The sequence below is a fragment of the Lactuca saligna genome, chromosome 5, assembly GCF_052625555.1.
Source record: "Lactuca saligna cultivar CGN05327 chromosome 5, ASM5262555v1, whole genome shotgun sequence".
NCBI lineage: Eukaryota > Viridiplantae > Streptophyta > Magnoliopsida > Asterales > Asteraceae > Lactuca > Lactuca saligna.
In genome coordinates, this window is record NC_136421.1 from 301,877,399 (window position 1) to 301,900,745 (window position 23,347).

The 23,347-nt window shown below is 36.4% G+C and overlaps 1 protein-coding gene across 1 annotated transcript; it reads left to right on the forward strand.

Annotated features, from left to right (window-relative positions):
• Nucleotides 1-493: 493 nt before the first annotated feature.
• LOC145048399 (MLO-like protein 1) lies at nt 494-8,590 on the forward strand. The gene is made up of 14 exons (XM_078996871.1): nt 494-809; nt 889-946; nt 1,056-1,252; nt 1,442-1,558; nt 1,845-1,905; nt 6,523-6,620; nt 6,920-6,994; nt 7,165-7,253; nt 7,337-7,386; nt 7,529-7,569; nt 7,647-7,859; nt 7,967-8,034; nt 8,103-8,163; nt 8,236-8,590. Exons 1-14 carry the CDS (start codon nt 687-689, stop codon nt 8,371-8,373), a joined length of 1,389 nt encoding a protein of 462 aa, XP_078852997.1. The 5' UTR covers nt 494-686; the 3' UTR covers nt 8,374-8,590.
• The last annotated feature ends 14,757 nt before the right edge of the window (nt 8,591-23,347 follow it).

Genomic DNA, 23,347 nt, shown 5'->3' on the forward strand with positions numbered 1-23,347 from the left:
TGTCATTTTATCGGCAGATTTAGATATACGTAATTGTAGTTGCTTGAATGATGATTATGGTTTCTTAAGTGAAGACTTATACAACCGGTAAGTGTGCAGGGAAATGACTGAAATGCCCTCACATGAGGAGCACACCTCAACCATTAACGACACAAAAGTAATGGTGTCCTTCATAAGTACCATTTTTGCAAGGTTTTCAAACTTAGGGACCATCTTTGCAAGATAATCTTATATGGACTAAATATGGTATGTTATGTCAAGCACGTCGACCATATGTAATTTGGTCTTTTTTATATTTGACTGCATGGTAAAAGAATAATAAAACGTTTGTACAAACAAAAAGGGTAACCGTTTGTGCATGCATTTTGTTTACACTCCCTCGAGAATGTTGGGTATTCGAAGTTCCAACAACAGCGATATATTCACTCACTTTTGTTTGGTCCACATTTTCCTTTAATTTCCATTTCGCCACATACTTCTCTACTGTTCATCTCGGTAGCCCATATCTGTTCATCTCCCCCTAGCCCATAATCACCCTGAGATCAACTATATATACATCGAGAGTATCGATCAAGGATTACTCCATACAATTAAGCAACCCCTTCACGAAATCTAAAAAAACCCCCCTACTGAAACTGGTGTTTCAGTGATTTTACGTACTCTGCTGTGTAGATTGAACTTAATCAATGGCGGGTGGTTTAGAAGGGACGTCGTTTGAGTTCACACCCACATGGGTTGTCGCCGCCCTTTGTACGGTCATCGTTGGAATTTCCATCGCTGTCGAACGTCTACTACATTACACCGGCGAGGTCTGTTTTTTGTTTTTCATGTGGATTGGAATCAACTAATTATATTTGTTCAATCATGGACCCCTGGCTTTGTGTGCAGAAACTGAAGAAGGCAGATCAAAAGCCCCTTTTTGAAGCCCTGCAAAAGATCAAAGAAGGTTTTTCTTGCTCTAGTTTTATATACCATATTCTTGATACCGATCCCCGTATATATATTTTTTTGTTTGAGCTACTTTGTTGAATCTTTGTTAATGTGGGTGGGTGCAGAGCTGATGCTGTTAGGGTTTATTTCGCTTCTGTTAACCGTGCTCCAGTCTAAAATCATCAAGATTTGTGTGAACAAGAGTATAGTCGACCGCTTTCTCCCATGCTCGTTGAGTGAAAGAGACAAGTTACAGGGTACATCTCATCTTCGTCATCTGCTTGCTGAAGAAACAACAGGCATGGGTTATTGTGCTCTAAAGGTAATAAATTTAGATCAATCTTTAATATCATTATTTGGTTTCATGAAAAATTTCTTTCTAGTTTATGACAGATGCATTTTGTTCCGTATATATTGAAGATTAGATGATTTCATGATCCATGCCATGCATGAACAATAAACATTTAATTTATAGCTTTTGCTTCTTTCACTTTCTATTTTAATATGTCAGGAAAAGGTCCCGCTACTATCTCTTGAGGCGTTGCATCATCTACACATCTTCATTTTTATTCTTGCTGTCGTTCACGTGACGTTTTCTGTCATCACCGTTATATTTGGAGAGGTGAAGGTTAGTACATAGATGGTTCAATAACAAGTTCATTTGTACACAATAGATTTTTGTCATACATAACAAATAACAATTAGAGGGCTTGTACAATTAAATTCCCTACAAAAAAGATGATTGTAATTTGTACATATCAGTTTTTTTTTTGTCATAAGACAATTAAGCTGCACAAGCCCTCTAGTTGTTATCCATGACAAAATCTGTTGTGTGCGATTTGGCTCCTTTCAATCAATGTTTTAATTTTTTGCTTGTAACATACATGATTCTTCAATTCATTATAATGGAGTAGATGCGAGAATGGGAGCGTTGGGAAGAATCCATCACAGAAGATGATTTTGATACCCTACAAGGTAAGGGTTAACTATGACGTGTCATAAATTATTAATGGTTGAAACGGTCTACTTTGATATAGATTTTTTTTGTCGAATATAGCAGATGTTAATCGCTTAAAGAACGCATGTTTTTAATGAACTTCATGATTTGAGTGTCTTCCTGTCGGGAGATCTAAAAGGGTAACATGTTAGGGATATAAAATATCGGATTGTTACATGTCTATTTATCATTCTATCTGTCGACCAAACCTACTTTTAGTTTTCTATTTCCATATAAAAAGACATCCACACAGGTTTAATTTGACTGATACATGCATAGTTTAATATATCTAATTAAAATAACTTCATAAAGAAATCTCTAGCTATAGTGAATTAGTGATCCAAAAGTCAGTACCATTAATTTATTTGAGATAATTACAAAATGGATATCTTTAAGTTACATTCAAGCCTGGTCAAACATACTTAAACAAACAAAGAAAAAAAAAGTTTTCGTTTTACCAAAAATCATATGCAAAGGGCCACTCGATTTGATTTTAATCTAATAAAATATTAGCATTAATATTTGAAGTCGACTAATAAGTAATAACCAAATATTCTAACAAACTAGATTATTACAAATTATCATCAAATAGGAAGTAGATTTATATATAAATAAATCCTAACTATTTGGAGTTAAATCTTGAAAAAAAAAAAAAGAAAAAAAAAATCCTGGCCCCGCATAGGAGCAATCTATCACCGACTACACCTTCACCCTTCGATTCCCTTTTCCTTTTAAAATTTTGATAGTCTTGCACAAGACTATTTTTCCGATGAGGGAATATATAATGCTAACATGTTAAGACAACGTGCCAGAAACATTGATTGTATGCATTGGTTGGGGACAAACTTCCCTAATGTATGACAACATGGATGTGCTTCGAGCCAGAAATGACCCGAACCAGATCAGGTCCGAATAATCTAAAGTAGATGAAAAGTTGGAACCGAAACCCAGACCGATCGATTATCCTAATACGAGACCGGTTCGGTTCAGGTAATACGGGTTTTGGTTCGGTTATTAACCTGAAAAGACCGAAATAATATATACACTATGTTTTTGAATCAAAATGATCCGAATAACTCAAATAAACTGAAATGACCTGAATAATCCAAATAAAACGAGATAAAGAATGAAATTCGATTTCATGAAAGTAGAGTGGAGTTCGATTTCACAGTAGATGTTTTCTTTGTGGCCGATCACAGTAGGAAGCAAGGAGTAGGAGAAGCCGAGAAGTTTTTTTTTTTTTTTTTTTTTTTTTTTTTTTTTTTTTTTTGTGGCAAGGGTGATGAAGTTCAATCAATCCAACTAAGAAGCAACGATGAATCAATCAATCAAATTAGGTATCGATTATGGACTGCTAGAGCGGCGATGAAGTTAATTTTTTTTTTTTGAAAATTCGATCAGTATTGGGTAGCTAGGGATGTGAAACTTCGATCGACAATACACAAGAGCCAATAAGGATCGATCAAGTGACTATTCAATTTTCGGATCGTCCTTTTGGCCCGATTAAACCTTTATTCAGGTAACCGATAACAAATAACCCGAAAACTTAATTGGGCTAAAATAGATACCCGAGAACCGACCCAAATAACTTATTCAGTCCAAATTCGGGTCGTTTGGTCCGAGTTTCGATTTTCGGTTCGGATACTTGGTCCAAATGCACATCCTTACATGACTATGTCAATAAATCCAATGTGATCACGAACACCCACCAATAATTCTATAAGAATGCATTCTTTGGTATTGTCAATTCAAATAATGTTATCAATGTTCTTGACTAATCGTCGATAATCAACTACATTTTACAAAGAATAACATTCAATTGAAGTTAATAGAGTACGAGACAAACACGTGTTATTGAGCTAATGGATATACTCTAAGTGGGCTACATTTGTCAATTCACATATCAATAAGATGATAAACTAATAAAGTTTAAAGTGACACAAAGATTTGTAAGAAATGATGTGGAATGAACGTTTGGTGTCCTTAGGCGATGTTGACAGAGCGAAAAATCCATCACGAACATTGTCTTCAAAAATAATAATATAAGAAACATAATATATATATATATAAAATAAAAATAATAAAAAAGAGTTAATAAACATAACTGATAAAAAAAATAGATATAGCCTATAGACTAACTACTTATACCACAATAGATTAATATTTTATTTAAAGTACACTAAATTATAGTTTGGTCATCGTGGTTTGTTTACATCTAATCCAAATTTAAAACATCGAAGATGATGCTGACGTCAAAAGATGAAATAAATATAAGATAATAAGATATGGCCTAATCATTTTTTATTTAAAATAGGAATTTCCTAATATCTACCTTAAAGAAACATATACAAAATATTAGAGTAAATGATACGAATCGTCCCTATGGTTTGAGGTAATTTATACGTTTGGTCCCTAACTTATATTTTTAACTCGGAAGGTCCCTACTATTTATTTTTGTCACGTGATTGGTCCCTACTATTTGTTTTTGTTACGTGTTTGGTCCCTGCCTTACTAAAAAAAACTATTATTTAAATAAAGAAAAATAATGGGGTAGGTAAAGTAAAGTGAGGGGGATGAAGTTGAGGGTGTGGTTATTTAAATAAATAAAAAAATCAATGGCAAAATAGTCTTTTTATGTAAGATAGAGACCAAACATGTGACAAAAACAAACAATAGGGACCTTCCAAGTTAAAAAAATAAGTTAGGGACCAAACGTGCAAATTACCCCAAACCATAGGAACCATTCGTGTAATTTACTTAAAATATTATTTATGAAAAATATATTCACCATAATTAAATATTAAATTTATTGAGAATACTCTTCATTGAAAATATAAAATGTATTAACAATTTTTTCTATAATTAATACATTTGAAATTTACATTTAGTTATTTAATTAATATATCTCATAATTAATATTTTCCATATGTGCATTTAGTTTTTAAAAGACATATGTTTGATCTTCAGGATTGTTATCATCAATGGATTTCTATTAAATACTTGTAAAATGATTAGATTCCCTTCAACCCAATTGAAAAAACTACAGACTAAAAAGGTTAAATTTGTAACCTAATCATATTTATATCCAAATTTAAAAATAAATAAATAAATAAATAACTACAGAGTTCATTCCATCAACTCGTCCTTGTTAACTTCTTTTTTTCATCTCTTGTTTGAGTTGTTTTTGAAAATAATTTATTGATTTGTTGGTTTTTTGAAAAGTCGATAATTTTTTTTTTTTTTTACAAACTTAAATATATTTTTTAGAATATGTTTTTCATTAGCTTTAAAAAATAGATTTTAAAAAACATGTGAAATTTGCCTTTTAAAAATTGTTGGCTTTTTAAGGCCGAAGAGTATGTAGTGGGAAGAAGTGTGCGGGAGTCCAAACTACGGCCGAAACACTACACCACCACCACAGTTTAGACGTGCAGGTAAGGGTGAGAGGAGGCTACCCTATAATTTCTCTCTTCGTGTGATTGGTCAATATTTTTTATTGTTTTTTTTTAATTTAAATTATATAAAATTATAAAAAAATATAAAATTCATAGTTTTTAATTCCCTACAAAACCAATATAACATTTATATAAAATATATTAAAAAAATAATAATAAGTTAAAAGATAGTGAAATGTGATTATTTTAAGTTTTTTGATGGGTGAAAAGTGAACGAGTAAATAGAAAACTTACGTGAAAATGAAAAACAGAATGGTCGGTTTAACCAAAATAGCTTTTAAAAAATTATTTTAAACGAAACAACTTATTACCAAAAAAACAAATCCAAACATTTTTTTAACTATTTTTTTTACCAGAATAAACAATTTGTTAAAAGAACAGTTCCTTGGCTCTTGCCGGAAAATCACCAAGCGAGATTGAATTAACCGCTTCATCTTCCCCAGCCACCATGTCTTAAACACCACCAGAATTCGACGTTGCAGAAGGAATTAAGCACGACTGCATCTTCGTCCCCTTTCTATTTAAATCACTTCAAAATTCCAAAAGCACATTATCTGTGTTGTGTTCTCTCTATTCGATTTTGCTGCAGAAAACTGTTGCTAACAGAGCATTTATCTTTTCTGATTGATCGTCCGTTTTGCCGTTCCCAAAGAGTTAGGTGGTGCCAAAGAAAGAAGTTTTCCTGATCCACTATGGAATTTTAGGGTTCCCGATTGATCATCACATTTATGGAACACCACTTTTAGGGTTCTTGAATTGCTCCTCAAATTTATTTGTGTGTAAAAATCTAATTTGATCATCAAGATTTTTTGGGTTCTTTATTGATCCACAGAAGGGATTATGGATTGGTGGTGGGTCCATGTTAAAATGTTAAATGTCAAGAGCATAATAAGAAATAAGAAATAGTATAAATTTTTTATTGAGGGTAATATGATCATTTACAGAGAATGCTTAAAGGTAACATCCTCAGAGAGCAGAGACAACTTTCGGGAATCATGAGTTTATATATTCACATCAAATTTTAAAAAATTAGACTAAAATTATAGAGAGTAATTTGAACTATTTAAGTTTTATATATTCACACACTACACACATTGTTATGAGTTTATGCCCTAAACTTATAATCACGATGCTTTACAGTTTTGCAGCGGAAAGTGAGCTTTGTTGAAGAGGCTGATGATTTCTTCAAGAACAGATTCTTGGGTATTGGAGGAAGCTCAGCCATTCGAGGCTGGCTGGTAAGTAGCGTCATTGATTATATAAGTAAAAAATAATCATATATAGCTGTGAAGATTAAGTGCTTAACCTATTAAGCCTGTTAAGTAAAAAAGAAATAGTTAAGTTTTTATGTTCCGATTAAGTCAAAAGGAAACATACATGTATAGCTCTAGAAAAGAAGATGTTATCCATACAACATTTTATGCAGACATCGTTACCCCAATAGAACTAAATGGGAAAAAAATCGATGAATTGCTAGATTTGTTTGTTGTTGTTGTTGTTGTTTTTTTCTGACTTTTATTCTTTGAGAACATTACAGCATTCTTTCTTCAAGCAATTTTACTGGTCTGTGACCAAGTCAGATTATGTGGCACTGCGTTTGGGATTTATTACAGTAAGGATCTAACTCAAAGAGAGGTGATAAAAATTGATTCATCCACATAAAATATATGTTTCATTGACTTGTAGGATGTTTTGTCTTATGTGGATGAATGAATTTGTTAAGTGGAAGAATGAGGTCGTATTATTTGTAATACTTGTGTATTATATCCCTTTGTTTGATAGAATCATTGCAAGGGGGTCCCGAAGTTCAATTTTCACAAGTACATGATACGTGCCCTGGAAGATGATTTTCAAGAAGCCCTTGGGATCAGGCAAGTGGTTTCTTTATTTCTAAAAACATTTTTGGTCTATTTTTACATAGATGAGTTTTAATTTCTAATTTTGTTGTTTGTAGCTGGTATCTGTGGTTATTCGTGGTCATATTCTTGTTGATGAACATTAATGGTATGTAATTACATTATTACTCACTGAGCATTCGTCAAAAACTCAAAATCTTTCCTTGTGTTTGATTAGTTAATTTAATTTCTTACTTACTAAGCACCATAAAATACTTTTAACGTTTTTTGACTCTTGGGTTTTTTCGCAGGTTGGCATACATATTTTTGGATAGCTTTCGTCCCATTCATTGTAAGTAGTCCCCATAAGTTAGAAAGTCAATTTGAGTTGAAATGAGTTAAAAAAAAATGTTTTTGTAAAATTTTCAGCTTCTACTTGCTGTGGGAACAAAGCTGGAGCACATAATTATTCAGTTGGCTTATGAGGTTTCTGAGAAACATATAGCCGAAGAAGGCCACAAAGTGTTGATAGAACCCAAGGATGATCACTTTTGGTTTAACCAGCCAAGAATCCTCCTTTTCTTAATGCATTTCATCCTCTTTCAAAATTCGTTTGAGATTGCATTCCTCTTCTGGATATGGGTATGTATGTATGTATGTATGTATGTATGTATGTATGCATGTATGTTTCTCTTTTCTGGAAACACATAAAAAAAATTGGCATCTCATGCTTTACATTTATGTAATAGCTTCAATTTGGCTTTGACTCTTGCATAATGGGGAAACTGCGCTACATTATCCCGCGACTCATCATTGGGTAAACTACTTATACTGCTAAAACAACATAAACCATTTACTAAAAAATATCATATCATTTTATTTCAGGGTATTCATTCAGGTTTTGTGCAGTTATAGCACTCTACCACTTTACGCCCTACTGACACAGGTATGTTATTATTGTACATGTTTGAATATCTAAATTTGTATTCTTCAATGATGATGATGATGATGATGATAGATGGGAACTAATTTCAAGTCAGCAATATTTGCGGAGCATATAAAACCACTACTCATGGGTTGGGCTAAAGATGCCAAGAAAAGGGTGGCACATAGCGGGGGAATCAGTGGCTCAGCTTCAGCTGATCATGCCTGTTAACTCAACCACAACTCCTTAATAGTAATATTATGTCAGTGTTTATAAAAAGCTACAATAAATTACTTTTGTGTAAATTGCAATAAACTTTAAAAACAAGTTAGCTTATGAAAAGCCCGTATAGTATAGGGTTTATGTCGTAAAGTACCAGTAAAGTTGTACCTATTTACCCGTTTGACCACTCAGGTTCTTCAAGACACGAGTTTGCAACTTAACTTGATGTTTTGTATTTAGTTTCCATTGTAATATATGCTACAGCTGGTAAAACAGGGTTTGATACTTCTGTGGTGTACACGTAGGCAAAATAAGGTAAACATCAAAAGCAACAACACGAACAAGATGAAGAACCCATGAAAGAAAATGAAGAATCCCATCTCTATAAAACCCATAAAAAAAGGTGAAGAACCATGATATGTAATTATTTGTTTTAATCTTCATGACACAAACCATGATTAATCATTTGCATCACCATATGATCATGACATAAACCAACTGAATATGATGAAGTCTAGTTCCAAATCAAATCTCATTTAACAATCGCTATTAGATCATTGGTTGTGAGATCTTAGGTTGAGATAATTTGTAGGTCTTCTTCCATATGTATTGAAACACCTATTTTTTTTATTTTAATTAGTTTAAATCTTTTCAAAAGTCTTTAATCAATTTAAAAATGTCATTTACGGAAATAAGGTCTCATACTCATAGTTCTCAAAAGAGTACCCGTTTTAGAAGTACTTTAGAGGAGAGTTAACCAATCAAAACATCAAAACAATAGTTTAAGACTTTAAGTAACCACATAACAATGTGTCCTAAAATCCAAATCGTCCTCCAAGTCTTCATTTGCTTCTATCACTTGAATACATGTCAAAGAAATTGATATTATCCTTTCACCAATGAGAAATCCCTAAAATCATTTGTAAAACTTTTAATAGAAAGTTGAGTCTTTAGTAATTTATGATTAGGAAAGTCTTTCACTCTTGGAAATCTTTAATCATCTATCATTAGTAAACCATAAGTCATTCTCAAATAAAAGTATAAATCATAAATCATCATTTAGTCATATCGAAATATCATCATTTTAGTTGTAATAAAAATATCATTATTTTAGTCCTAACCATAGTAACAGTATAGTCATAAAAAAGTGTAGATACAATACAATGTGCTTGTAACCCTTTCCTAAGTTAATCCCATAATTCAACCTCACAAGTCATAAATTGATAAGACGAGTCGGTATGGGCCTCGACGAGAAGCGACGAGACCCACGTGGCACTCCGCGACGCCGTTGTAACGCGGTGAACACCGCCCCCCCCCCCCTAGCCGTTGCTTCTCGTCGCCCGGAACTCGTTGCGTTGGAAACGAGTTGTAACGTAGAAATATCCGTGCTATTTTTTTTACCGTTATTAAACGGTCCATTTCAAAAAAAAAAAAAAAAAACCTTTTTACCATTTATATATATACATACACTTTATTTTAATTTTTATATACCTTTCTCTCATTCTCTCTATATCTTTATACACACTTTCTCTCATTCTCTCTATATCTATATCTTTAATTCAAAAAATGGAGCAAAACCCAAACACCCCCCCTCCATCATCAAACCCAAACACAACCTCACCTCTCGGATTTGCGGGGTACGAAAATTATTTTAACCTTTTGTCGTCTCAAGGTTCACCACAAATACCATACCAAGGTGCCGCTTTCAATCCCGTTTCACCGCCACTACAAATTCCCAACTCACCTTACGTTCAACAAAATCAATTTGGTCAACACCCAAATTTACAACAAAATCTTTTCTCTACTTTTGGTTCGATGCAACAAACAACAAATCAACCGTCGCCTACAACACAACCAACAGTTCAAGTGGAAGCGGGAAGTAGTAGGAAAGGGAAAGGGAAAGGAAAATCAAAAGGGAAATCAATAGCGGTGGAATCTGAAAATGCAGACGTTCCACAATGGTGGACACCGGAGGAGGAATACGCTTTGACGAAGGCTTGGTGTGCTACTTCAAAGGACGAACTTCGTGGAAATGGAATGAAAAAAGGAGCTTATTGGGGGGCGGTGCTCGACAAGTTTCACGCTATTTTAAAGAAAAATCTGTATCGCAACAACGACATGTTGAGCAGCAAATGGGGTATGATAAGTAAGCGGTGCAGCAAATTCAACGGTATTTACAACCGGATTGCGGCGCAACAACAAAGTGGAACCAACGACTTTGATTTGTTCAAAGCTGCGAAGGAACAATATCGGGTCGAAATGGGTCATGTTTTCGACTTTGAAAAATCATGGGAATTGTTGCGAGCGGATCCAAAGTGGAATAAAACGCCTACATCGTCGGAGGTTCAATCCAAAAGGTCTCGCAATTCTAGTTCGGTCGACGTGTCGGACGCACGGACTAACATCGACCTAAACGTCGATGACGATGAGATCCAGGATGATATCCAAGAGATATCCCCACCACGACGACCGCCCGGACGCGACAAAGCGAGGCGTGCTGCAAGACATGCGGAGGAGGTGGAGACGAGAGCAAAAGATGCGGCGGAAATGAGAGCGAAATTCGACGAACATAATTTGTTAATAAAAGAAAAAAAATGAGTTGAAACATCGTCATTTGGAATTTCTGGAAAGGCAGGCACGGGAGAAGCAGGAGCAAAAAGAGAGGGAATTAATGACACAACAGTTGTCAATTCTCCGGACAAGCGAGGAGGGTTTAGCACCTGCTGATCTAGCGGTGCTACAAGCAATGAAGGAACAAATTAGGAAAAAATATTTGGGTTGATTAGGATTTGTGTGTGGTATTTAGTAGTGATTTCAATGTTATTTTAGTTATTACTTTAGGTTTAAAACTATGTTTTTTTAATTGTAATCGGATTTTAGATTTGTTTTTAAAATTATATGTTTTATAAAAAAAATATTAGTTATTAAACAAACGCAAAAGGAAAAAAAAACAAAAAAAACGAAATAGTAAAAAAAAAATACAAAAATAAAAATATTTATTTTCAAAATATTGGTGTTACATCTTGTTGCTTCTTGTTACCCATTTCCCCACTTGGTGTTATAACACCACTTGCTTATGTGGCATGTGAGGTGGTATTGCACCTTGTTGCCCACACCCAATGCTCTAAAATAAGAAGTGTCTCACATAGTCATCGTGAGAGAGTATCCAAACAAAGAAGGTATGGTTGTCTAACGGTGCAAGAAACCCTTAAGTCATAGCTAGGATAATATGCACACTCACAAAATTTAAATATAAGGTAGTTACCATTACATGCAAGCGAGGCATTGTACCTGTACTCTCCAACATATTAAGATATTGTACTTTGAAATAGAATCATTTCTAGTAATTTAGTTTAGTTATAGCCTTATACCATTAAACTATTACAAAAATTTAATTTTTTTAGATAATCAAAACGTTGTACCTTGAAACATTAGACTTGTTTGTTTTATGTTACCTTTTCTACTATTAACAAATTATATTATTAACTTGTTTTTGTAATTTCAAAATCTAACCAATCGTGGTGTTATACATTTATACTTCATTTAATGAATTAAACTTTAGAATTTTTAAGGTATTAAGATGTTCTACTTTAATTTTTTTCCATTGCAATGCATTTTGAAAATCTAACCAATTATAACATCACACTTTCAAAATTGAACCTATTAGTATATTAAGATATTTTACTTGCATTTTCCCTTAAGATATTGTACTATTAAAATAAAAACCTTTTTGATATGTTACAAATTGCTGCATTATGCATTTTATTTTTTAGATCAAGACATTGTAGTTTAAAGTTTTTTTTTCTATTTAAAAATTTTATAATTAAATTCTTACCAATTATTAGACTGTAGTTGCACTTATAGTGCAACACTTTTAATTATTCTTTCCATTTTAACATTTTCCTTTCAAAGTCCAACCTATTAAAACATCATTGTACTTCTGTTTTTGTTCTATTTATCTTGAATTTAGTTTTGATTACCAATAGATGCATTATACTTTTATTTTTTCCTATTATTACACTGTAGTTGCACTTATAGTGCAACACTTTTAATTATTCTTTCCATTTTAACATTTTCCTTTCAAAGTCCAACCTACATTGTACTTCTGTTTTTGTTCTATTTATCTTGAATTTAGTTTTGATTACCAATAGTTGCATTATACTTTCATTTTTTCCTATTAAGATATTGTAATTACAGTTACTTTTTGTTGTTGTGCTTTGAAAATCTTAACTTGTTTTTACGGTTGGTTACCAAACTATAAATTTATACTTCTAATTTTTTTGCAATTAGGATATTATATTCTTAGATATTTTTCTATTTATCCGTGTAGTAGTAACAGGTAACTATATATAACATTATACTTTAGAAATCTAACTTATAAAAAGATTGTACCTTCCAATTTCTTGTCATATTGAGAATATGAAAAAAAAAATTGAAAGATACAATCTTTTTTATATTTTAGAAATCTAACTATATAACATTATACTTTTGAAAAGGTAACTATTTATAATATTACACTTTGAAAATATAACATATTTAGGCATTAAAACCCAACATGTTTGATTATAACATTATAGTATCAATATATAACCTATCAAGACATTGTAGATTTAATTATTTTCTTATAATGTTTTGAAAATCTAAACAATAATTAAAACATCCCAAAAACATGGTTCAAAATTTTCATTTTTAATTTATAAATAAAACCACAGTAAACCAAATCATCTTATAAAAACATAAGTGATAGTATCTCAAAACATTATATCAAAATCACATGTCCAAACATCAGAGTAAATCATCCCAGGCTAAACGATGTGATGTGTGCAATGCAGTCATCCCGAGCTCTTCCCCTTACTAGCGGAAGTACCTGAAACCAAATCTGAAAACTGTAAGCACGAGGCTTATTGAGTCTCCCCAAACTACCACATACTATGCACATATCACATAATCACATATCAACATATAATGCGCCTCGCCCTGCTACATCGGGCCCCGCCCGATATCGGCGTTGCCCGGTATCGAGCAAAGCTCGATATACGTATGAGCATATATACTAGTACACATAAACATAAGCATAATCACCTAATCATAGACATATAAACATTCCTTGGGCCCCGATCGACATCGAACTGAGATCTGGAAAGCATACAAATATTCCTCGGGAACCACCCCGACATCAGACCGTAGTCCGGAAACATACAGAAACAAACACATGCAAGAATCACAAAGACATCAAGCATACAAACATTCATCAGGTACCGCCCCGACATTGAGTCGAAACCCAGAAAACATATAAACCTACATCGGGCCCCGCCCGACATCAGACCTTAGTCCAGAACATACTAACATACATACACGAGCCGACATTGGTGCCTTCGACCTGTTCCTACAGGACAAAACTCACATCGAATGTCAGGTGAAATAGCTGAACGTCTCTGCTCTTACAACCGGCTCTACTCATTCCCTATACATAAATAACCCCTTAGATTCCATTCTATACACAAGACCCCTTCACGGGTCAACCTTGATCAAAGTCAAGGTCAAGGTCAAAGTCAACATCTATTCAAAGTCAAAGTTAACACCCTGAGTTGACTCAACTCGTCGATTCATCCCTCTGACTTGCTGAGTTTTCATGTTCAGCAGAATCGTGATAAAATGAGTTAACTCGCCGTGTCCCTCCTAGACTCGTCGAGTTCTGCCCTTTACAGAGACGGGACAAATCGTTCTAACCCATCGAGTCTATCCTGAACTCATTGAGTTTTTCCTTCTACGGGGTCGGGACATTTCGAACCAACTCATCAAGTTCCTCTATGGACTCGACGAGTTATTTAGTCTGTTAAGCCATCTTAATGGATTAAGCCCCTATTCTTCAGATGTGAGCTTCATATATACTTTGAGAACATCCTTTTAAGGGTAAAGTTTCCAACTTTACCCATTAATATCCTTACATAATGGGTTTAGCTCAAACCTTAATTCTTTAAGACCTAGATATTGGTCCCAACACCATCTATACTCTAAAGCAAGGCATATAAACTGAGATATGGACTCTAGACACTACAAAACATATAAAGCTTCCACTTTTCCCTCCATGCATGGCCTTTTGGAGCTTAAAAGGCCAAAATAACATCCTAAAGCTTGCATGGGGCTTCCATGACCATAAAGTTTGCACCTTTATGCAATGAGAGCCCTTCTAGGTTCTATATTTAAAGGTATACTCACTTGGGAAGTCCATTTCCCGAAGATCGTACTTCTTCGACCAAAAACCCAATAAAATGACAATAAGGAGATCTAAGAAGTTACTAAGCAAGTTTGAGACTTGCTTACCAGAAAATGATGAGAATGAAATGGAGTCTTTGGATCTACTAGCCTCTTCTTCATTCCCTAAGATTTCCTTCCTTCACAAGCTTCCACACACACAAAACTTCACTAAAAAATGGCTCACAAGCTCACAAATGCATTAGAGTTTTAGGAATTAGGGTTTGGGACTTAGAGGCTGGAAATGAGGTTAGGATGAGGGGATTAAGATGCTTAAATAGGGTGCAAAACCCCAAAATTAGGGTTTCACCCCTGCTGGCCTACTCGTCGAGTTGATGCTCTCAACTCGATGAGTAGGTTGTTTAAAACCCGCATCCAGATATGTTCCTACTCGACGAGTTCGGGGCCTCCAACTCATCAAATTTACATATAAAAGTGAATAAATTATTATTTTAATTACATGACAGGAACCATGCGTTACAATAATAACAATTTATTTTCAATTATAACATTATACATTAACAATCAAACCGATAAGACATTGTGTTTTAAAATTTCAAAATTGTTTATTTTTTTGTTGGTTATAGCATTATACTTAATTTTTTTATTAAGTCATTGTACTTTGAATTTTTTTTTAGCATTATACTTTTAGTTATAGCATCATACTTTCAACATCTAACATATTAAAACATTGGAATTTTAATATCTAACGTCTTAAGGCATTATACTTCGAAAAAAAAATCTATTATGGTTTGATTTTGGTTACTAGTTATAACATTATACGTTCAAAAGTTTTCCTCCTATAAGACATCCTAGTTTGAAATTTTTTCCAATTCTAGTATTAAACCTCAGTTAAAACACTATACCTTTAAACCTATTTAAGTTATGTTCCTAATTATGACATTTTATTCTCAATCTTTATTCATGTTAAGACATTGTACTTTTGTATCACTCCAAAAATCATGATAAATTTAAAATTTTAAAAACCAACCATTGATCAACATTGTTTACAAAAAGTCAATGCTTCAAAAGCGTTATTTAAAATCAGAGTTTTCTCATGACCCGGTGCCATAAAAAAGTAAGTTGTGTACGATCATGCATTTGCCTTCCCACGATCCTCAGAAGTGCCTAGAACGATAAACTAAAAACTATAAGTCAAAGCTTAGTGAATTCCCCCAATGTACCAACACACCACATAACAAATAAGCGTACAAATATGAGCAACCAACCTGAATAACCGCCTTGCAGGGCCTATAGCCTATCTAGACGGCTCTATGATCCTTCGATATGACTGGACCGCCTTGCAGGGCCTACAACCTATCCAAACCGCTCCATGGGCCGTCGGCCTGACTGGACCGCCTCGTAGGGCCTATAGCCTATCCGGTCGTCCCCAGGTGTCTTGGCCTATAACACAAAGCAGGACCACCTCAACCCAACCCAACATGTCTACATATGCAACAAATAAACATAAACACAGAGACAACAAATACAGATAACCATACGAATCTACTAAACAACTACAAACTATCATATCACTATTCTAACGTAGTAACGACCACAAAATTTTCAAATTTCATAAGCTAACTATGAATTTCAACTTACAATCTACAACAATTACCGAGATCAAAATTATTATGAATTGTATGCTAAAACTATTATGAAGAGCAAAATTAATAATTAGCAAAAATTAATTATTATGATCATTGTTTATAACTACGTCTATGAATCAACAACTGATAGAAAATTAGTAATGAAGGAAATAATAAGTTTATTAGCATTTTCTTTTTACGATGCTAATACTAAAGATGGAAAATTTTGTGAAAACTCTTTGTCCCACATCGCCAAACTGAAAAAATAAGGCAGGGGAGTTTCACTAAAAAAGAGGGGCTCCACACTTTGTTCGGAAAAACAATCACAAGCAATAGCTAATTTGATAACTTATTTTGAGTAAAATTCTTTGCATTTTGTTTAAACAAATGTTAAATTGTTTTTAATTAATTAAATTTTTTCATAATCAATTTTTAAAACATTGGATTGATGCATCAATATCGGGTTTTGGGGTTCGGGTCGGTTTTCGGGTAAGAGTCCTGTCCCAATGGGGCGCCCTGGTAAGAAACCCGTCGGGGTTCGGGGTAGGTTTGGGAACAACTTTCAATTTCGGGTTTGGGTTTGGGATTGTCTGCCCTGCCCCGAACCCAACCCACTGCTATTCCTAATCCAAGACCAAAATACCACTGAGAGTCATAAAGTTTCCAACTTTAACTTTATGACTCTACATGCCCATTAAGTGCTTAATACACAAAATCCCAATTTCTTAACACCTTAAGACCTTCTAGAGCATGCATGAGGAAGAACTAAGCATCAATATCACATTTTTATGACTCAAGACCCCTCAATGGGTCTGAAAGGACATTTTATTTGATCAAGAGCATGCTATGCTTAAGAATCACAAAGGTTGAGACTAAAAATGCCCTAAATGAAGGAATATATAAATCTACATGAAAGGATGATCAAGATAAGAGCTTTTTACCTCCTAGAGATTGCTAGCAAGTAGGGAATCCCAAATCTAAGCTTCTTCCAAGCTCCAAAGTCCTTCTACCACCTTCTTCTTAAAGAACACCAACAAAACACACAAATAAGCTCAAAATGTACTCTTCTCACTTAGGGTTAGCTAGAGGGATGAACTCTGGATGAAGGCTGATTAGGGTGAAGATCGTGGGGACATAACGATGTTTAAATAGGGTCCAAACCCTAAAATTTAGGGTTTGAAACCCTCGTACGTACGCCCGATGTACAAGGCCTCGTGCATGTACAACCTGTGTATGAAGCGTACGCCCAACATACTAAGTCTTTAGCTAAAATTACTGAAATGCCACAATGGGCCATTCTGCAATCCTCTTCATACACAAGGGCTAAAATGCAATATTCTTCACATGTAGGTTTTAATTCGAAGTTACCTCATCATCGGGATGTTACAATTCTCCCCCACTTGGACTAGACTTCATCCTCGAAGTCCGCTGATGTGAACAACTCCGGGTAATGCTCCCGCATCTCAGACTCGGGCTCCTAGGTCCACTCGGAGCCTCTCTGATGTTGCCACTGAACCTTTATTAACAATATCTCCTTTTTGCGTAGGACCTTCATCTTTCTCTCCACCACTGTTACTGACCTCTCAACATAATTCAGACGCTCATCGACCTGAATATCATCCAAATGGACCACTACCTCTTCATCCAATACGCACTTTCACAACTACAAAACATGGAAAGTGTTGTGGATCTAACTGATCTCACTCAGTAAATCTAACCGATAGGCCACCCTGCCCAACCTGGCGATCACATGAAATGGTCCAATATATTGGGGACCGAAATTTACCCTCTTCCTGAAGCGTATCATACACTTCCATGGTGAAACCTTCAGTAGCACCATATTGCCGACCTAGAACTCCAACTCTGATCGACGTCGGTCGGCATAGCTCTTCTGCCGACTCTGAGTTGTCTACAATCTCTGCCTGATCTTTTGGACGAGCTTTGTAGTTTGGAGGACCACCTTAGACCTCCCCAAGACTCTATGACCAACTTACCCCCAACAAACTGGGGTACATGTAACATCCAGACTTCCATGTATATCATTTGTTATTTTTTTTATCTCTTGAGCTACTTGACGATTCGGTGCTCCAACTCATCGAGTAGAGTCGCGATGTGCCACGTGGGTTTAATAACCTACTCGACGAGTCCAAGGAGTTGACTCGCCGAGTAGGAGCTTGGATGAGAAACCCTAAATCCTCAAGTTTGGGGTCTATTTAAAGACACTTATAGCCTCATTTGTAGCTACACTTCCCTGAGAGCAAACCCTAAACGGCCATTAAGCTTAGAGAAAGAGAGTGCTTTGCTAATTATGAGTGCTTGGTGCATCTTGTGAAGAGAAGAGAAGAATTCCAAGCCAAGGGACAAGAAGGTGCTGCTATATCTAAGGTTTTTTCATTTCAGAGCTTCTGGCAAAGGTATAAAGCTTGCACCTCTCTCATTCTTTTTATATATCTCATGATTTTGTGAATCTTGGGTTTCTCCACCCAAATATGAGGACCTTGGGTGTTTTATGTTCATTGAGAGGGTTGAACTTCAGATCTAGACCATGTGAGGTCCCTAGAGTCCAAAAGTCCCTGCTTTATCCAACCATAATAGTGATCTTGAGTGAAAACCCGTTTTTGAGGTGTGTTTTGGCATTTTAAACTCAAAATTCCATGCATGTACGTAAAGTTTGTGAATTTACGTGATAGATGAGCCTTAGGAATGTAGATCTAGAGTTTGGGAAGGTTCTCTGCCTTGAAATCGACTGAATGAGATATGAGTCTGAATGGAATCACTGAGTCAAGGAGCCGACTCGACGAGTCGGATAGGGTTGTCCCGATGGTTTTGATCGTGCAGCAACTCGGCGAGTTGAGCATGACTTCTGAATGATTTTGTGGATGGAGAGCAGAATCTTTGAGTCCCATATGTGCACTCGACGAGTAGTGTCAACATGGATTGCTGACTCGAGTTCGACTTCTGTTGACTTAGGGTTTGGTCAACCTTGTCTTTGGGAACCATGGAGGGGTAAAATGGTCTTTTTCCTACTTCAAGATATATATATATATATATATACATATATATATATATATATATATATATATATATATATAACTTAGTAAATGTTTGATTTAAAGAGTTAATTAGATATAATTATCTTATGTGATTAGGCGGAGAGCAGATTTGGTGATTTGTGTGCGAGAAGTATTCATTCCCTTAGCTTACTTACAAGGTGAGTCTTTTCACTATACTTACCAAAAGTGGTATCTTTATATGATTGAGATATTTTATGTGTTTATCCGTGTATTGTAATATTCTGCATAATGTCTTTATGATTTATGCTGAATATTGTTGCTATGAGATTACTGAGTTGGGACCGGAAGGTTCCACTGAGACACATTGACCGGAAGGTCTTATTGAGTTACGGCCTAGAGTGGCTAATGAGTTGTGTATGGTATTTTGGGGAACTCACTAAGCTTTGTACTTACCGTATTATGTGTTATGTGTTTCAGGTACCTCTCAGGATCACGAGAAGGCGACATCTTGATTGTACACACAACGGAGATTATTTTATGATTTAGAGGATCCTGGAGTTTTATATACTGTTTTCTTTTAAACATGAGTTTTGATGAATTGACATCGTGGCATTTTATGGTTTATTTATTGGTATCAATGTGTTTTGAAATTAAAAATTTGGTCAAAAATTTTACGTCGTTACAAGTTGGTATCAGAGCCTTTGTTTGAGGGATTCAGATACACCTCTTGGTGTGTTTGGACTCAAACGGAGGATCTGAGAAGAATTTTCAAAAGAAAATAATTTTTCCAATATGAGAACGAGTTTTAAGAGAAAACAAGTTGAAGCGGTGTGTACAATCGGCCAGAGCCCGAACGGTGATTTCCCAAAATACCCTTACTTTTGTGTTACGTGATATTTATGAGATATTTTACTAAAATTGCATGCTAGAGGTATTTCATACTCTAGGGCTAGAATTTCCTGATCTATGATGCCTTAGCCTAAGAGATGCTTTGATCAGTGTTATCTGTTATTTTCTTGAGTGTGTGCTGAGTTATGAGTCCGGAAATAATCTAGGAAGAGATACTTAGATGACCTTAAAAGGGGTCTCCTGAGAAGGTAGTATGTGATTCGTGAGATATTGAGTATTTCTGAATTAGAATCCTAGGAGGAGGACTTGGGGTGACTACAGGTAGGGTGTGGAAGGTAGTATTAGGTCCATACTACTGGAATCACCCGATATGTAGGTAACCCAAGTAAGAATCCTTAGGATGCTAAGGAGCAAGTAGGGATGAGTAGTCGAGTGTGAGCATGCTTGAGCGAGTCTTTGATAATTTTGTGTTGTGTTTCAGAGACATCATGATAGGTACGCACCACACCCCAGGGAGTAATAAAGTTAGCGATGATGAGATTCGCAGGATGATTCACGACGAGGTGGCTGTAGCCATCTGAGAGGCTATTACATAAATGTTTGGGTCTATAAAGACCACCTTGATTGAGACGTTTGATGAACGACATGCTGCTGTTTTCGAGGCGGCTGGTGCTACAGCCACCGCAGTTGTCGCTGGTGCTAAACTGTAGGGGGTGACTCGTTGCTATACCGGGAGTTCAGCAACACGAAGCTACCAAATTTTGACGGGACTCAAGATCCGATTGCTGTGATGAGATGGATCCCTAATATTGATGGATTTTTCTACACTTTCTCATGCCCAGAGCATTTGAGTGTACGGTTCGTGCTGAACCAGCTTCGCTTGGGAGCGAAGGACTGGTGGAAGTTTGTGACGTCCAATTTCACTTCTACAGAGCATGTTGCAGTGACTTGGGAGAGGTTTGTTGTGATGTTACAAGATGAGTATGTTCCCGTGGTGGAGAGGGAACGGTTGGCCCAAGAGTTTCTATCCCTTAGACAGAAGACGAAGTCGATGACTGTGATTACGTGGATGTTTCACGAGAGGGCGTTGTTTTGCCCTAAGCATGTGGCGACTAAGCAGGAACACATGAGTTGGTACTTAAGCATTCTGAGGAGGGATATTCGGGAGTTCATGGTGAAATCATCTTACCGTACAATTTTTGAGCTCCAGGTAAATGCCAGGAGGAGGGAGACCGAGCTAGAGACTCAGGCAATGGAGGACGCAGAATCTCAGGGGAGAGACCGGTGGCTGACACAGTCGCAACTGGTAGCCAAGTGAGCTAAGCCCGCTGATTCGAGATCAGGAGGCCAGAAGGGCCACACTTGTGGCAAATACGGCAAGAGTCACGAGGGATCTTGCCGGGCGGGGATTTGCTACAAATATGGCAAGGAGGGGCATATGGTGAAGGATTTCCCCAAGGGTTTTGCAATTTGTTCATACTGCAAGGAGTGCCCTCAGCTTGTTCAGTGATCAGCCTTGGGTTCCACTCATGCTGCATTTTGAGCTACTAATGTTAGGCCGGTGAAGGCCGAGGTTCCGAAGGCTCGTGGGAAAGCTTTCCAGCTGACAACGGAGGAAGTCTGTGCAGCACCTGATGTCGTGGTTGGTATGTATTCCCATATTAATTCATTTATCTATTCTGAGCTTCTCTTTTATGATTATCATTTGATATATTTAGGTACATTTCTTGTGAAATATGTATCTGCTTTAGTGTTATTTGACTCGGGTGCGAGTCGATCCTTCGTGTCTATAGCCTTTAGTCGTCACATTGGCAACCGACATGAGGCATTGAGTCGACCTTTGGGGGTTTCTATAGTAGATTGAGCATGTGGTTTTTGCTACCGATGTATTTTTGAGGATGCATGCTGGAGATTTTTGGCGTCGAGTTTCCGATTGACCTAGTACCGATCGCGATGGGTGATGTCTGTGTCATTATGGGAAAGGATTGGTTGAGCCGTTTTGAAACAGTGATCGACTGCGAGCACCCGTTGGTGACTATATGAGACCCTAGTGATGGAGTGCTTACAGTTTATGGCGAGTGTACCAGATCTGGTTCAGCTTTCTGCTCTGCCGCCAGGGTAAGGCAGAGTTTACAGTAGGGTTGTATGGGATTTCTGGCGTACGTGATAGATTCATGGACTGTGTCAGAGAGACCGAGTTCTATATCCGAGGTTCTGATAGTATGCGAGTTCCCTGATGTTTTCCCCGAGGAGTTACTGGGTGTGCCTCCGAAGAGGTAAGTGGAGTTTCGGATTGATTTGTTTCCGGGGGCGACGCCTATCGCCAAAACACCGTATCGCCTTGCGCAACTAGAGATGTAGGAGTTATCCTCATAGCTTCAGGAGCTGCTAGGGAAGGGATTTATTCAGCCGAGTAGCTCCCCATGGGGAGCGTCGATCCTTTTTTTCAAGAAAAATGATGGTTCACACCAGATGTGTATTGATTACCGGGAGTTGAACAAGTTGACGGTCAAGAACCGTTACCCACTTCCGAGGATTGATGATCTATTCGATCAGCTGCAGGGGACATATTAGTTCTACAAGATTGATTTGAGATCCGGATATCACCAGATGAGAGTGTGCGAGTAGGATATTCAGAAGACGACCTTTAGGACTCGTTATGGGCATTACGAGTTCGTGGTGATGTCTTTTGGACTCACCAATGCACCGGCGGCGATCATGGATCTCATGAACCGGGTGTGTAGGCCTATGTTGGACCGGTCGGTGATCGTGTTCATTGATGATATCTTAGTGTATTCGATATCCAAGGAGCAACATGAGGAACATTTGTGAGAGGTTCTTGGGGGTTTTGAGGTCGAAGAGGCTGTATGCCAAATTATCCAAGTTTGATTTCTGGCTATGAGAGGTCCAGTTTCTAGGACATCTCATTAATCAGAGCGGGATATTGGTCGATCTAGCCAAGATTAAGGCAGTTATGCAATGGGAGGTGCCAAGATCCCCATTCGAGATCTGGAGTCCCCTGGGATTGGTTGGCTACTATTGGAGATTTATCAGGGATTTCTCCAAGATTCTAGTTCCTCTCACCAAGTTTACCCAAACGGGCATTACTTTTGTTTGGGGGCCTGAGCAGCAGGCATCTTTCGAGACGCTTCACCAGAGATTGTGCAAAGCTCCAGTGTTATCCCTTCCAGAGGGAGTAGAGGACTTTATAGTCTGTTGTGATGCGTCTATCTCAGGGATGGGTGCAGGGTTGATGCAGAGGGGTCACATGATTCC